The following is a 13,462-nucleotide window of genomic DNA, read 5'->3' on the forward strand; positions in this document are numbered from 1 at the left end:
TTTCAAACAGTGAGAACCTGCTCCCTTTCTCGCCCAGGCTAGAGCAACAGAACATTGTTGCATCCTCACGGGAAAGTCCCAGTGTCTAACACCAATAGTTACACAAGTTGCTCTTTTCTTTCATTCACTTAGTTTGAGGTTGCAAAATGAAGAGAAGGGGACTCCCCCAGAGTCTTGGAGAAATGATGTCATCAGGTCACCTGTCTGGTTGAGCATCCCTTGTTACATTTGGGGTGAAAGTATCCTTCAAAGGCTCCTGTGGTGAAGGCGTGCATGGTCATCACATGGTAATGGGAGATGGGGCCAAGTGGAAGGGAGTGAGGTCACTGGGGCGTATCCTTACAGGGGTATTGGGAGCCTCCTCATTCCCTCTCTTCCCATCTCCTCTTGCTTCCTGGGTACCACGCAGTGGGGAACTTTACTCTAACACAAGCCTCTCCATGGTGCTCAGTCATGGACCTCAAAGACTGTGCAGCCAAGCAAGCCTTTTCTCCCTTTAAGCTGCTGTCTCTGGCACTTGGACAGAGAAGCAGAGAATTGACTGATAGCTCTCTGCTTCCCTTCTGTACCAGAGCTGTTGTTCACTTCTGGCTTAGCTGCAAGGCAGAGGCTCACTAGCTGAGGCTAAGTCACAAGGCAATACCAGCACCAGGCAGAGGACCGAAGGGAGATGCAGCAGATTGTGCAGACTAGCTCTGGGCTCAGGCCGATTATCCCACAACTTTGAGCATCACTGTTTTTCCTAAAATAGAGGAAGCAGCATGTAATTCTCATAGTATTGTTAGATGTGAAAGAGGCACCCAGCACATGGAACCCACCCTGTGTGCTATGAGTAAGTTGAGGGCCCTACTGTGTCTGTAAAACCCTACAATCCACAGGGAATTCTCCCTTCTTTTAACTCGTGTGAACCTCATAACAAATACGCAAGATTTGTAAAGTAGAACCTAGAACTCCCATTTTATTGATGAGTAAACTGAGATATAGATAGGCTGAATACCTCAATTAGGAAAAATGGCCATACTCCATTCCAAGACACAGCATCTTCCTGCATTGCCTCCTTCAGCACAAGAGGATAAGGCAGAACCAGGTGACTCCTTAGGCAGGAGAGTTGCTGTGATTCAAAGCTAGCCTAGGCTACTTACTTAGCTCTGGACAGCCTGGGCTACAAAGTGAAAGCCTATCTCAGTGGTGAACTACTAAAGACTTGAAGGGAAGGGAAAAGGGAAAGGAGAAGGAAGTTAGAGGGGGAGGAGGGAAGGAGGGCGGGATGGAGGGAAGGAAGAAGGTGCCAATGGGTAAGCTGCCTTTACGCTGGCTGCCATTCTTTCCAGATCATCCACAAACCTTTGTCCAAGTATTTGTATAGAAAATGTCCAGGATGTGAATGAATGAATGAATAGATGGATAAATCGATGGATGGATGTATTACTTGGTGAATTAATATTCTATCAAATTCATAGTCACAACAAAACCTAGGAATTTCATCTGGGCTGAGATTCCCATAGCCCTTCCTGGTGTGTAACTCTCTCCCTCCCCTGAAGACATTGTATCGGAGGCCTGGCACTTAGCACACACCCACCACCAACTCTTCCTCTGCCAGCCTACCCATTCTACGTACTGGTTTCTGCAGTTTCGTACTCGCTGTCTCTGAGAAGCTCAAAGATGTCCACTTCGACCTTGGCCTTGCCCAGCCTCTCTGGTGCGCGGTTGATGCGGTTCTTGGCCAGGGTGATGGAGAGCCGTTCCCCTCTGCTGCACTCCATGGGGTCATCCAAGATAGCAGCTGTGGGCAGGTAACCATATGGAGAGAGTTGATATGCCACCCACCACCATTGCCCATCCATCCCTCTTCTTCACCCGACCCACACTGCCACTTTCCTTTTCCAGTCAGCTTCCCAAATCCCTCTCTACCTCGACACCCACAGAACTCTCCAGAGTGAGTTCACTGCATGCTTCAGCCTCTAATCACAGACAGCAATGAATTCTATGGCATAAGCATCAGGGGAACAATACAGTACCATAGCCGGCCACCAGGGGTCCTACCTGTCTGAGGTTCCTGGGCCCAGGTGCCAAAATACCCTTAAGAGACACAGGCACAGAAAGGAACTTGCTCACTATCCTTTTGGAAATGGAACTCTAAGTCTACAAGAAGGTCCCCGAGGAAAGATAAGGCTGTGCGTTTGTGAGGGACAGCTGTGGGACCAGGGAAGCAGTGACAGAGTACCGTGGAATGCTCACACTCTAGTCTCTGGTGCCCATGAGCCATGTGTCCCGGGTGAGCTATGAAACTTCTCTGAATATCTTTTCTTCACTGAGCATTGGAGTAGTAAAGGCCAGCTCAGCGGTTAGTGGAGGGATTCAGTTCAGGTAATGGCTGTCAGGGACCCATCATCTGGACTTAGCCAGTGTGGGTGACTTGGAGAGGTACAGTCCTAGTAGTGGCCCAGCCTCAGGATGCAATGTGAAGGGAATCGCGGAGAATCGGGTGTAGCCGCCGCTCCACCCATATTAGCTATTGGGTCTGTTTCTTTACTTGAAAAATGAGGAGGAAAGCTCCTCGTGGGCCTACTGTGAGAAGTACATGAGATGGGACATACTCAATGCATCTAGTAGGCACTTGCATCTTGTAGGCACTACTAGGTCTGGCATCTAGTAGGTACTCAATAATGCTAGCCACAGAAATTCTTATTTCCTGGGGGATCTGAAAACTGACTTTTATGTAAACACTTGCAGCAGTTATTCACAAAGACTAACAGTGGAAATGGTCCAAAGGTCCATCAACCGAGGGGCGAGGAAGACGATGTTTTCCTATTGCAGTGGAACTATGACTGTTTAAGAAGAGGAAGAAAATATTTCCACACGTGGCAATGTGGATGGCCCTGAACAACATTATTCCAAGCAAAAGAACCCAGACACAAAGAACAACATATCATCGGATGGGTGGGCCTATCAATCCAAAACTATCTAGACAAAGTGAATCCATAAAGACACAGAACGGAGGAACAGTTGCCTGGAGTTAAGAGACAACTGTGAGCATAGTAAAAACCACTCAACTGTATGCTTTGGGTGGGTGAGTTACGCAGGAGATGAATTTTAACCTCAGTAAAGTAATTATAAAAAAGACAATCCAACATATTGTACCGGCTAGTTTTGTGTCAACTTGACACAGCTGGAGTTATCACAGAGAAAGAGGCTTCAGTTGAGGAAATGCCTCCGTGAGATCCAGCTGTGAGGCATTTTCTCAATTAGTGATCAAGGGGAAAGGCTCCTCGTGAGTGGGACCATCCCTGGGCTGGGAGTCTTGGGTTCTATAAGACAACAAGCTGAGCAACCCAGGGGAAGCAAGCCAGTAAAGAACATCCCTCCATGGCCTCTGCATCAGCTCCTGCTTTCTAACCTGCTTGAGTTCCAGTCCCAACTTCCTTTAGTGATGAACAACAATGTGGAATTGTAAGCTGAATAAACCCTTTCCTCCCCAACTTGCTTCTTGGTCATGATGTTTGTGCAGGAATAGAAATCCTGTCTAAGACACATATCTTTCAGAGGTAAAGGAAACACAGGGTATACCACAGCAGATTCCCCTGCCTCATGGACCTGAGTAGCAATGACCAGGTGAATGGGGTGGGGCGGGGCAGGGGTGTTCCTAAGTTCTCATATTCACAAGAGATACAGACTTGGTGCTAATTGGCTTTCCATCACTGTGACTCTGAAGTCACCCCTGTACCTAAAAGGCCCAGGCTCCACGCTTTCTGTCCTAAGTACAATCCACCAAGAAAATACCAGGACACGGCAGGGAACGTGACAACGCATTTTTCCCCAACTTGAGGATTTATTTATATGCACACTCCCAGTGAACAATGTAAACTCAATTTCACATTCACAGTGTAGGCTCGAGCATGCAGAGAAGGTGAGTCCCAAGGCCCAGACAATGAGGTAGACACATTAACTAGAAAAGCACACATGAAGTGGCTGGCCACCTGTAGGGGCGGCCAAAGAGTTATAAGTGGGAAGACTTAAAAGCCCTCCCATGTCCACATTGCTTAGGAATGGGAAAACTTGGGGATGTTCTGACCTGAGTCAGTGTTCATGTTATAGTCTCATATACATGAGACTGGTTCAGGGGACAAGACTCGGAATGAGACAGTGCCATCAGAATCAGAAATGGAAAGAGTCACACTGTGTCACGCTAGGGTCACAACGTGAGACCATGAGGAAGCTGTAATAGAAAGGAATGATTCCCAAATGATGTCCCTTAAGGGACTTTCCTTCTAAAAGCAGACAAGTGATGTGTCGCCCCGTGCCAGTGGTGACCGTCACAATGTCACATAAGATTTGATACTAACAAACAAACTTTACAGTGAAAATTATATAACAACAGCTAGACTGGCCCCAGAGCAATGGGAAGCGATCCAGAACAACAGGAACTGGCAGTCCAGCAGAGTCGTACGCAGGAGATCCTGGATCCGAGACAGAGCTGTGCTGTGTACTCAGCAACACTAGTGTGCTTAGTGGCCATGTTACAGTCTCATCCTCAGCCAGTGTCTCTTCTTTGCGTGGGACAAGAGGGAATGGTTCTCACAAGTCTGGTGACTTGCCCAGGCTTTCAGAGCTGGCAAGCAATGGAGGAGGAAGTGGTCTCAGGTTGGCTTGAACTGTCCTCTCAGGACTTGGGCAGAAAAAAGAAGTTGTGGCAGGCAGAGATCCTTCATCTTATGGGAGCTTTCAAGGAAGCATCACCAGGGCAAACCAACCCTGAGACACTAACAGCGACAGGCAGGATAGATTCTGGTGCTCTGATCGCCCCAGGTGATCTCTCTACTTCCCAGCTCCTAGCACACACCACACCCTCATGAGATTTTCCATCTAGGAGCAGACATCCTATTAACTATTAACATCTACTAGATATTTTATAAATTACTTGTAATAAATTAATCACTGAAATAACCTCCCCCCAAACATTATAAGGTTTAGATCTCAAGTGTGCCCCAGAGACTGGGTCTACTGAGATCTATCGGGAACCTCAAGAGGCAGACTATAGTGGGAAGAACTTGGGTCACTGAAGGGTGACAATAATCCTAGCTGCCCCTTTTCCTCCTTCCCTCCCTTCATCCCTCCCTCAATTCCTCCTTCCTTCTTGACCACTTTCTTGGCTTTCTCCGCCACATAATTCTACCATGATAGAGAGCCTCATCATGGTCCCTAAAGCAAGAGAGCCAAGCAACCAAGAACTGAATGGCTGACACTGCAGCCCGAGCACACCTTTCTTCCTTTAAGTTGATTGGCCTCAGGAATATTTTCACAGTGATGGAAAGCTAACACCAAGTCCATACCCTTTGTGAACACAAGAACTTAGGAGAGTCTGCCCGGAGTCTCACAGGCTTTGCTGCCACTCCATCACTACATAAATGGCAATATTACAGCAGTGTTACAAGAGGCAGCACGCATCCAAGGCTCTGCTCCAGATACAGCTGCATCCATACCTTCTCTTCTGTTTGAAAAAGATGTGTCTAAGCTGTGTGCTGCCCTGTTTCATCACCTTTTCTTTGTTGCTCTCTTTTCCAGTGCATTTTTAAAGGCCTAACTCCCAATATGATAATATTTGGAAGGAGAGCTTTCAGGGGTTAATTGGGGTTACATGAGGTCACAAGGGTGGAGCCCTGAACTCATAGAATTAGTGTCCCTCTCAGAAGAAAGAGCAGGAAGCGCAGTCACTTGCTCTCTACTCTAGGAAGACCCAGTGAGTTGACCCGACCCTCTAGTATAGCCAGGAAGACAGGCCTCATTAGCAATGGACTCGACCAGCCCGTGACCTCAGACATCCCAGCAAACACTGAGACATAAAAGTTCTATTTTTAAGCCGCTCAGATTGCAGTCTTACTGTATTGCATCCTATGCTGATTAAGACAATGTGTTCATAAAACCTGGGATGTGCAGGCCCCCAGCCAACTGTGTCACACACTGTACACCCAATACCCAGAGACCCATCTAACGTGTTGAGTCAGAGGAACAATGGAAGGAGGAGAATGTGGCAAGCTGATGTTGAGTCCCTTCTTCCCTCCCCATGAACCCTTGGGGATATTTGACAAACCTATTCCCCATGCACGCTCCCAAGCCATCCCAAGCCCCACATTTCACTAAGGCTTTGGATTTTGATGGCGATGAATTGCTAACAGGGAAGAGGCTTGACTGGGTGTTTTGTTGGCATCAGACATATCGGAACCAGGATAATTAGCTTGAAAATAGGAACTAAATTCTAGGGCTATGAATGCCAAACACAAGGTGGAGACTCAGGCTCTTCTGAGATGCTGAAGGAACGTATCCCCAGCAGGCAGTTACCAAGCAGCACACTGGTTCTTCAGTAGTCCCAGGAGAGGAGCCAGATGGATGGAAGAGAGCAGTGTGCTCAAGACTTAATGTGCAGCGGATGCTCCTGGACCATACTGGGTCCCTCAGGCCCAGCTACCAGGCTAGGCCAGATTGTATAGCATTCCCAGCTGCTGCCAAAAGAGGAACAGTATGAGCCAGCACATCCTGTGGCCCTGGGGACTGTTCTGGGAAGGAGTCAACTAGTAGCCACGGTGAGGCTGAGAGGGTCTGGACAGCAGTAAGGGCAGGGCCGGGATTAGGAGACACATGTCTGGACTTCTGTCTGTCCTTTTATCAAGCCCTGAAGGCCCAGTAGTGCCGGTGCTTCGCTGGCCCAGCAGGATTTAGCACACCTTCTTTATGTCAAGAAAACCTTTGCATTTACAGAGAGCCTCTCACTCAAACTCCGGGCATTATGCTCTCGGCTGAGCTCTCTCCCCATCTGCAGTCTGAGGCCCCTGACAATGGAAAGGCAGCCCTCTGACAGTGCACATCCTGATGTCAAACTCCCCAGCACCCTCTCATCCCTTTGTGTCTCTGCTTTGGACAGGGTGACGCCCTTTGGGTTGGTGGGCCTGGCTCAGCCTACTATAGCACTGGTTAGCTCAGTGCTAGGAAGTGTGAGCAGGCCTGTGCAGAGGTGGACGTATAGTTCTGAGACGCTTTAGGATCCTCCCAAAGCATTGGGCGTTGCCTTCGGCCATGCTAAGCGGCACCCTCACCGCTGGAGTCATTGGAGCCATCTCGCTGTGCTATTCTTTCTCACCACGGACTCTTCTCCCTACAGACTCATCTTTTTCTGAAGGTCCTCTCCGACTTCTAGGTACCGATGCTCTCTTCCATAGATTGCCTGAGAACCCACACAGCTCCCTGGCCCATTGGCAGACACTTGGCTCCCCATCTGTACTTCTGTGTGTCTTTAGCTGATCATGCCTTAAATGCCCAGATAATTCTTCCTTCCTGCCTGCTTGCTTTCCCAGAGCGCTCATCTCAATTGTACTCCCTTCCTTTGAGCTCAGTGAATCTCTCTGGCTGCCTATCTGTGGCCTCTCTTCTTTCTCCTAGTCAACCATTTGAGGGAGTAGGCTGGCTAGGCCTGACACATCTCAGATGAATAGATGAATCTGAGCAGGTAGTGCTTAGGACCATGTGGCTATTGAGAGCACAATAGTGCACGATCCCCTCGCTCTTCATCCTCTGCAGCAACTGTAGCAAAGGTTGGTGGGGTGGCTACATTGGATGGCACCAGGATCGAAGGCAGCTCCTATGCATGCATAGGCACAGCAAGGGACCCATTGCTACCTCTACTGGGCTTCATCTTTCCAGGGATGGCAGCGTTCTGTTCTCAGCTCCTGTGGGAATTGGGGCAGGGCTTGCCTTCCCTGCATGCATTACTGAAAGCTTGGGAGTGACTCCTCAAGCATGGATGCTGGCTACCTTAATCTCTAAGTTCCACCAGAAGCCTGCCACAGAAGATTCTCAGCACCTCGGTGGCTCTCAGCCCTTTAAGGAGGAAATAAAGAAGTTTTACTGGTGAGCCTTTATAGGCCATATCTATAACACTGCTGATAGCTGTTTGGACCAAACCTTTATGGCCCCGTGCTAACAAGAAGAAGAGATGGGTTGAGCCCTGGGGAATCGGTTACCTTTGCTTCCCAGCTGCTAGCCTGCAGCTCCAGGTTCCCAGATAGGGTGATGGTCCTGCCCCTTGTCCATCATCTGCTCTGTCCTCTTATTGCCCTCCATTTCCTTGTTCCCACTCATCTCTTCCCTCCACACAAGTTGTCATACCTTTATCCTCACCTGCATCCCCTCTTCCAAGACAGTCTCCATCCCCGCTCCCTGCCTTCCTCCCCAACAGCTCTACCTGCCTCATTTCACTCTCTTTGATCCTGCCTTTAGTGTCTTCCAGATGAGCTTGTCTCTTGGTGCTCAGGCAGCAGCAAAGCCCAAGCAGACAGAACTTCCTGTGACCAGATGGGCCATGTGCCACACTGGCCCTAGAGCCAAACCCAACAGGATCCTGATCCTGTAAGTGTAAAGCCAATAAATAAATAAATAAATAAATAAATAAATAAATAAATAAATTCACAGACAACACTCAGTAGAGTGAAGGACTTTTAATGCCCCTAGAGCCAAACCCAACAGGATCCTGATCCTGTAAGTGTAAAGCCAATAAATAAATAAATAAATAAATAAATAAATAAATAAATAAATAAATAAATTCACAGACAACACTCAGTAGAGTGAAGGACTTTTAATGCCCGCAGGGAGGTGAGCACAGCCTCCTAAGATACTTGTACAATACTGACTGATCCTTCTCCTCCTCACCCACAGTTCAAGCCAGGCTTATTGAATGATCCTCAGTTTTCTGAAATCAGCTCAAAGTACCCCAATCTGCTCACTGCAAGCCACCTCTGCCCCCCCCACTTCACTCAAACTGCACACTATGCCAGTACCAACAAGCATCACAGCAAAATCAGGGGGCACTTCTGAGCCCTTGTCTAATTACATCATAGCCAGCACTATTGTTTATGATCACCCAGGTGCTACTCTGAGAACATCAAATATATGATCTCATTTAATCCCCCATGCAACGTGCAATTTATTATTCTGTTTTAGCGTGAGATAAGTGAAAAGGGCAAGTTAGGCAATTTACCCAAGATTGCACGGCTCATAGTGGCACCTGGGGTCTGGGCCCACTTATGGGAGTACCCCTGCCTTGGCTGTTCCTGGGCTAAGGTTCTTTGTAGTCAAGCCCTGCTCCCCTTGTCTCACCAAGCCCCTCAACCTCATTTTCTCCCAGGAAGCTGTTCTCTAAGAACTCTACTAGTTTTCTGGCCATTCCTGCAGGTACCCTCTGCTCCTGCCATCTTTTAATGCGGATGGACCTCCCAGAGTCTCTGCAAAGCCCCCTTTCTGTCTTATTTACAGGAGCTTCCTAATCGATGGATCTCATTTCCAGCCACCTCCCTGGGGAGGAAACACATGCATGCAACAATCTGTTGGCATCTCAGGGAAAGGTCTAAAAAGCATCTCAAGTCGGGCAGTGGTGGCGCACGCCTTTAATCCCAGCGCTTGGGAGGCAAAGGCAGGCAGATCTCTGAGTTCGAGGCCAGTCTGGTCTACAGAGGGAGTTCCAGGACAGCCAGGGCTACACAGAGAAACCCTGTCTCAAAAACCTAAATTAATTAATTAATTAAAAAGCATCTCAAATGTATCAAGATCCAAACTAGGAGGATGGCAAGATTGCTCAATGGGCAAAGCTGGCAAAGCTCTTGTCACACAAGCCTGAGAACCTGGGATTGATCAGCAAATCCATATGTCTTAGTTGAGTTTCTACTCCTGTGATAAGAGACCATAGCCAAGGCAACTTATACATACAAGGGTTTAATTGGGCTTATGATTCCAGAGTGTTAGAGTTTACGATAGTAGAGGGAAGGCTGGAGTGACAGCAGGGACCTTCCTTACATCTTGATTCACAGGCAGAAGGTGAAGGAAACACTGGGAAGGGCACTGCTCTTTTGAAACCTCAAAGCCACTCCCATTGACTCCTCTATCAAGGCCACACCTCCCAATCCTTCCCAAACAGTTCCACCAACTAACAATCAAGTATTTAAACAGATTACTGTATGAGGTCATTCTCATCCAAACCTCCTAGAAGAGAACCAATGCCAAAAATGCTGTCCTCTGACTTCCACACAGATACTGTGGCATGCACACTTGTCACCATTACACACACACACACACACACACACACACACACACACACACATCTTCTAACAATGCTGTCTGTTGTTCTGTCATCCCAGCTACCTTGAAGATAGTCGCTTAGCTGTCTTATGGGTATATTCCTGTAATACCAGCTAGCCAGGATGCTGAGGCAGGAGGATTAGAAGTTTGAGGCCTGATTGGGCCACAGAATGAGTTTAAAGCCAGCCTAGACAACTTAACAAGACCCAGGCTCAAAATAAAGATAAAAACAAAAATAAAAACAGGCTTGGAGTGTACCTTTGTGAAAGGAGACTTCCCTGGTGTATGTAATCATGGTATAGCTGATGAGACCTGCCACCCCCTTAGACTCTGCTGCCCTACGTATTCCTCTCAACCCACCACAAATAGTAAAATGTTGATGAAATGTTATGTGTGCATGCATACACCACACACACACACACACACACATGAGAGAAAGAGAGAGAGAGAGAGAGAGGCATGTAAGCACACATGCATACTTGCCCACAGACATGAACATGCAAGCACACCTATGCTGCCATGTACCTGCATCCCTTTGGTCCCCACTTTCTCTGCTTTCTCATCTTTGCTTGCTGATTCTGCTCACTCAGGATAACTCCTGGGACATCTCCTCCTCCAAGAAGCCTTACCCTGAACGTAGTGGCTCACCCTGCCTGTGAATCAAGATGTAAGGAAGGTCCCTGCTGTCACTCCAGCCTTCCCTCTACTATCGTAAACTCCCAACAGGCCCTTGCCTCTTGTAGTGCATTTTAACCAAGGCTTCAGCCCTTAACTTCCCTCATCCGTTCCTTCTAACCTGGGTCTTGGCACCCCATCTGGCAAGGGTATACCCTTTATAAACATCTGAGCCAAGTTAACTTTGACTTTGGGGTTTTACTAAGGAAACTTCTGTTAAGATCATCACTCTGTTCTATTCGTGTCTCAAGAAAAAAAATGTGATTTTGATATTGGTACAGCGAAAAACAGTGCCACACGCACTGAGTCAAAATAACCAGCTCCTCCCACCGTAAAGGCAGACAAGAACATCCAACTGCCGTGTGTCAAAATGAACACAAACTGGGCTGCAGACGCAAATGTAAACCCCGAGGCTGTGAAACTTCGAAGAAAATCTGCATGACCCCAAGTTAGAATAAGACTTAGGCAACAACCCGTGAAGAAAAAACTCAGGAAGTTAGACTACATCAAAGCTGCGCTTGTCTGTTCTTCCAAAGACACCATGGACGGGATGACTTAGACAAGGAGCAACCTGGGAGAAAATCGTGTGCAGAGCTGATCCTAGACAGAGGCCTCACATCAAAAAAACACAAAGACTTTCAAGACTCAGTAATAAGTAAATTATGCAAATTTTAAGTCAAACCAAATTTAAACAGACATTTCACAGAGAAGTAATACAGGTAGGTTAATATATATATATATATATATATATATATATATATATACTCAGTACTAACAGTAACCAGTGAAATGCAAGTTAAAACCATAATGAGATGCTACTACAAGCCTGTTTGAATGGCTGAAATTAAAAGGCTTGACCATACTAAGTGTTGGCAAAGATACCCGGTGATTCCCATTCAACCACCCTCTCCTGCCCTGATCCTAGTTGTGAGTATTGCCAGGGTCTAATCTTCAGCTTTCCGGCACTTGGACACTTGGACACTTGTATACTTTCCCCTAAGGAACCTACAGGACTGGGGAGGCAGCTCAGTTAGGAACACACTTGTCTTACAAGCACAAGGGCCTGAGTTAGATCCCCAGAACCGTGTAAAGAAGCAGCACATGGTGGTCCATGCTTGTAACCCCAGTGACAGAGACAGGCAGATCCCTGGGGCTCCTTGCTTAGCTAGTGTACCTTACTTGCTTAGTCCCCAAACACATAGAGACTGTCTCAAAAACAAGATAGATAGGGCCTGATAAACAGCATCCAGAGTTGTCTGGCCTCCACAGGCACACATGTCCATGCACACACAAACATGCATACATGCAGAAAGAAATAACATCTTAATTCTCACACCAGATCTCAACTATCAGCCCCTGGGTTGTTACGTACAGACTCAAGTTCTCAACCACACATCCGGCTCTTGCTTGAGCTATCACTAGGAAACACTCCCTTAGAGCATATTGAAAATTCTGTGTCCCAGTGGCACCCATTGCCTTCACATACAATCAGGGGCTCATTCATGCCTCTCAGACTTAATTAAGAGTGCAGTTGCTCACACAGACATTCCTGGCAGAGCTGGCTTGCACTCTCCCACACCCTTTGCCGACTCCATCTGCTCAGTCACTGAGGTCAGTCACTTCCTATGGCTCTCTCTCCCTGCTGTCAGCTCTCTTGTCCTCCTCCCCTGACCCGCCTCAGTCACCCTCACACCAGTTTAGATAGATCCCCTATCCTTAAGAACCTCTGGATCTAATATGCCTTTCCATGATCATGGTCTACTAAATTCTGTGGTCACATAGCTGTTTCTAGACCATCCCTGCTGAACATGGAACGGGTTATGGGACTTTGCACTGTGGTTTCGTTTTGGTTTTTTGTTGTTTATTTTGGTTTTGCCTGGGTTGTCTCTTCCATTTGGAAAGCTCTTGGATTTTCCATGTCCACATCCACATCTTTACTGAACAGCGCCTTATTCTTGCTTCCCACCCTTTTCACAGGGAGCCATGATGAGCTCCAGCTGAACGGATCCCCTACTTTTCAGCTCCTCCCAAAGCATTTGTGATATGAATCATTAATTCTGTCCTTCATCATGAACTTTGCAAACAATACAGGAAGTACCATTTACTATACAGGAAGTTAGTGCATTCATTCACTCGTTCCTATATTTAATTAGTTCATCAAAATCTATCAACCAACTCTCTTAGTCAAGGTGATGGATATATAGCGGATGGGATGCTTCTGATCCATATGTGTCCAGAGGAAGACAAAGCTACGTAAGCAAATGGCCACAAGCCAACAAGGAAAGTGGAAAGGCAAAGTCATTTATGCCGCAACTATGCCACAGGTCTTCATGTACCAGAAAAATCTCAAGCCAGAGAGACTAGGTCTTTAGTTCTCAAAGAGATCCCGGGGTCTGGAGAGGAAGCATGTGATCTTTACTGTATATGGAAGTAAGGCATTCTTAGGAAGATGAAGGAAAAACAACTCTCAGATGGGGAAACTCCAAAGAGAGATATCTACCTAAGGCATGCATACATGTTAAGTGGCTACTGACTACCTAAGTATCTGTGACTACCAGGCTTCACAGAGGAGATAGCTATGAAAGTAGTGGGTGAGCCTTTCAAAGAGGCAGAGAAGAAGTGTGTCAGGTATGGAACTCCCACCCTAAGCCTAAGGAAGCCTGGGGTG

At 47.2% G+C, this 13,462-nt stretch overlaps 1 protein-coding gene across 1 annotated transcript in view; it reads right to left on the reverse strand.

The window, feature by feature from the left end:
* Grik4 (glutamate ionotropic receptor kainate type subunit 4) overlaps nucleotides 1-13,462 on the reverse strand; it is a 301,102-nt gene that overhangs the window by 166,241 nt on the left and 121,399 nt on the right. Inside the window, exon 3 of the mRNA XM_029482082.1 lies at nucleotides 1,619-1,783. Within this exon, the coding sequence (XP_029337942.1) occupies nucleotides 1,619-1,783 (165 nt within the window). The remainder of the gene's footprint in view (nucleotides 1-1,618; nucleotides 1,784-13,462) is intronic.

Source organism: Mus caroli, chromosome 9 (assembly GCF_900094665.2).
Source record: "Mus caroli chromosome 9, CAROLI_EIJ_v1.1, whole genome shotgun sequence".
NCBI classification, from domain to species: Eukaryota; Metazoa; Chordata; class Mammalia; order Rodentia; family Muridae; genus Mus; species Mus caroli.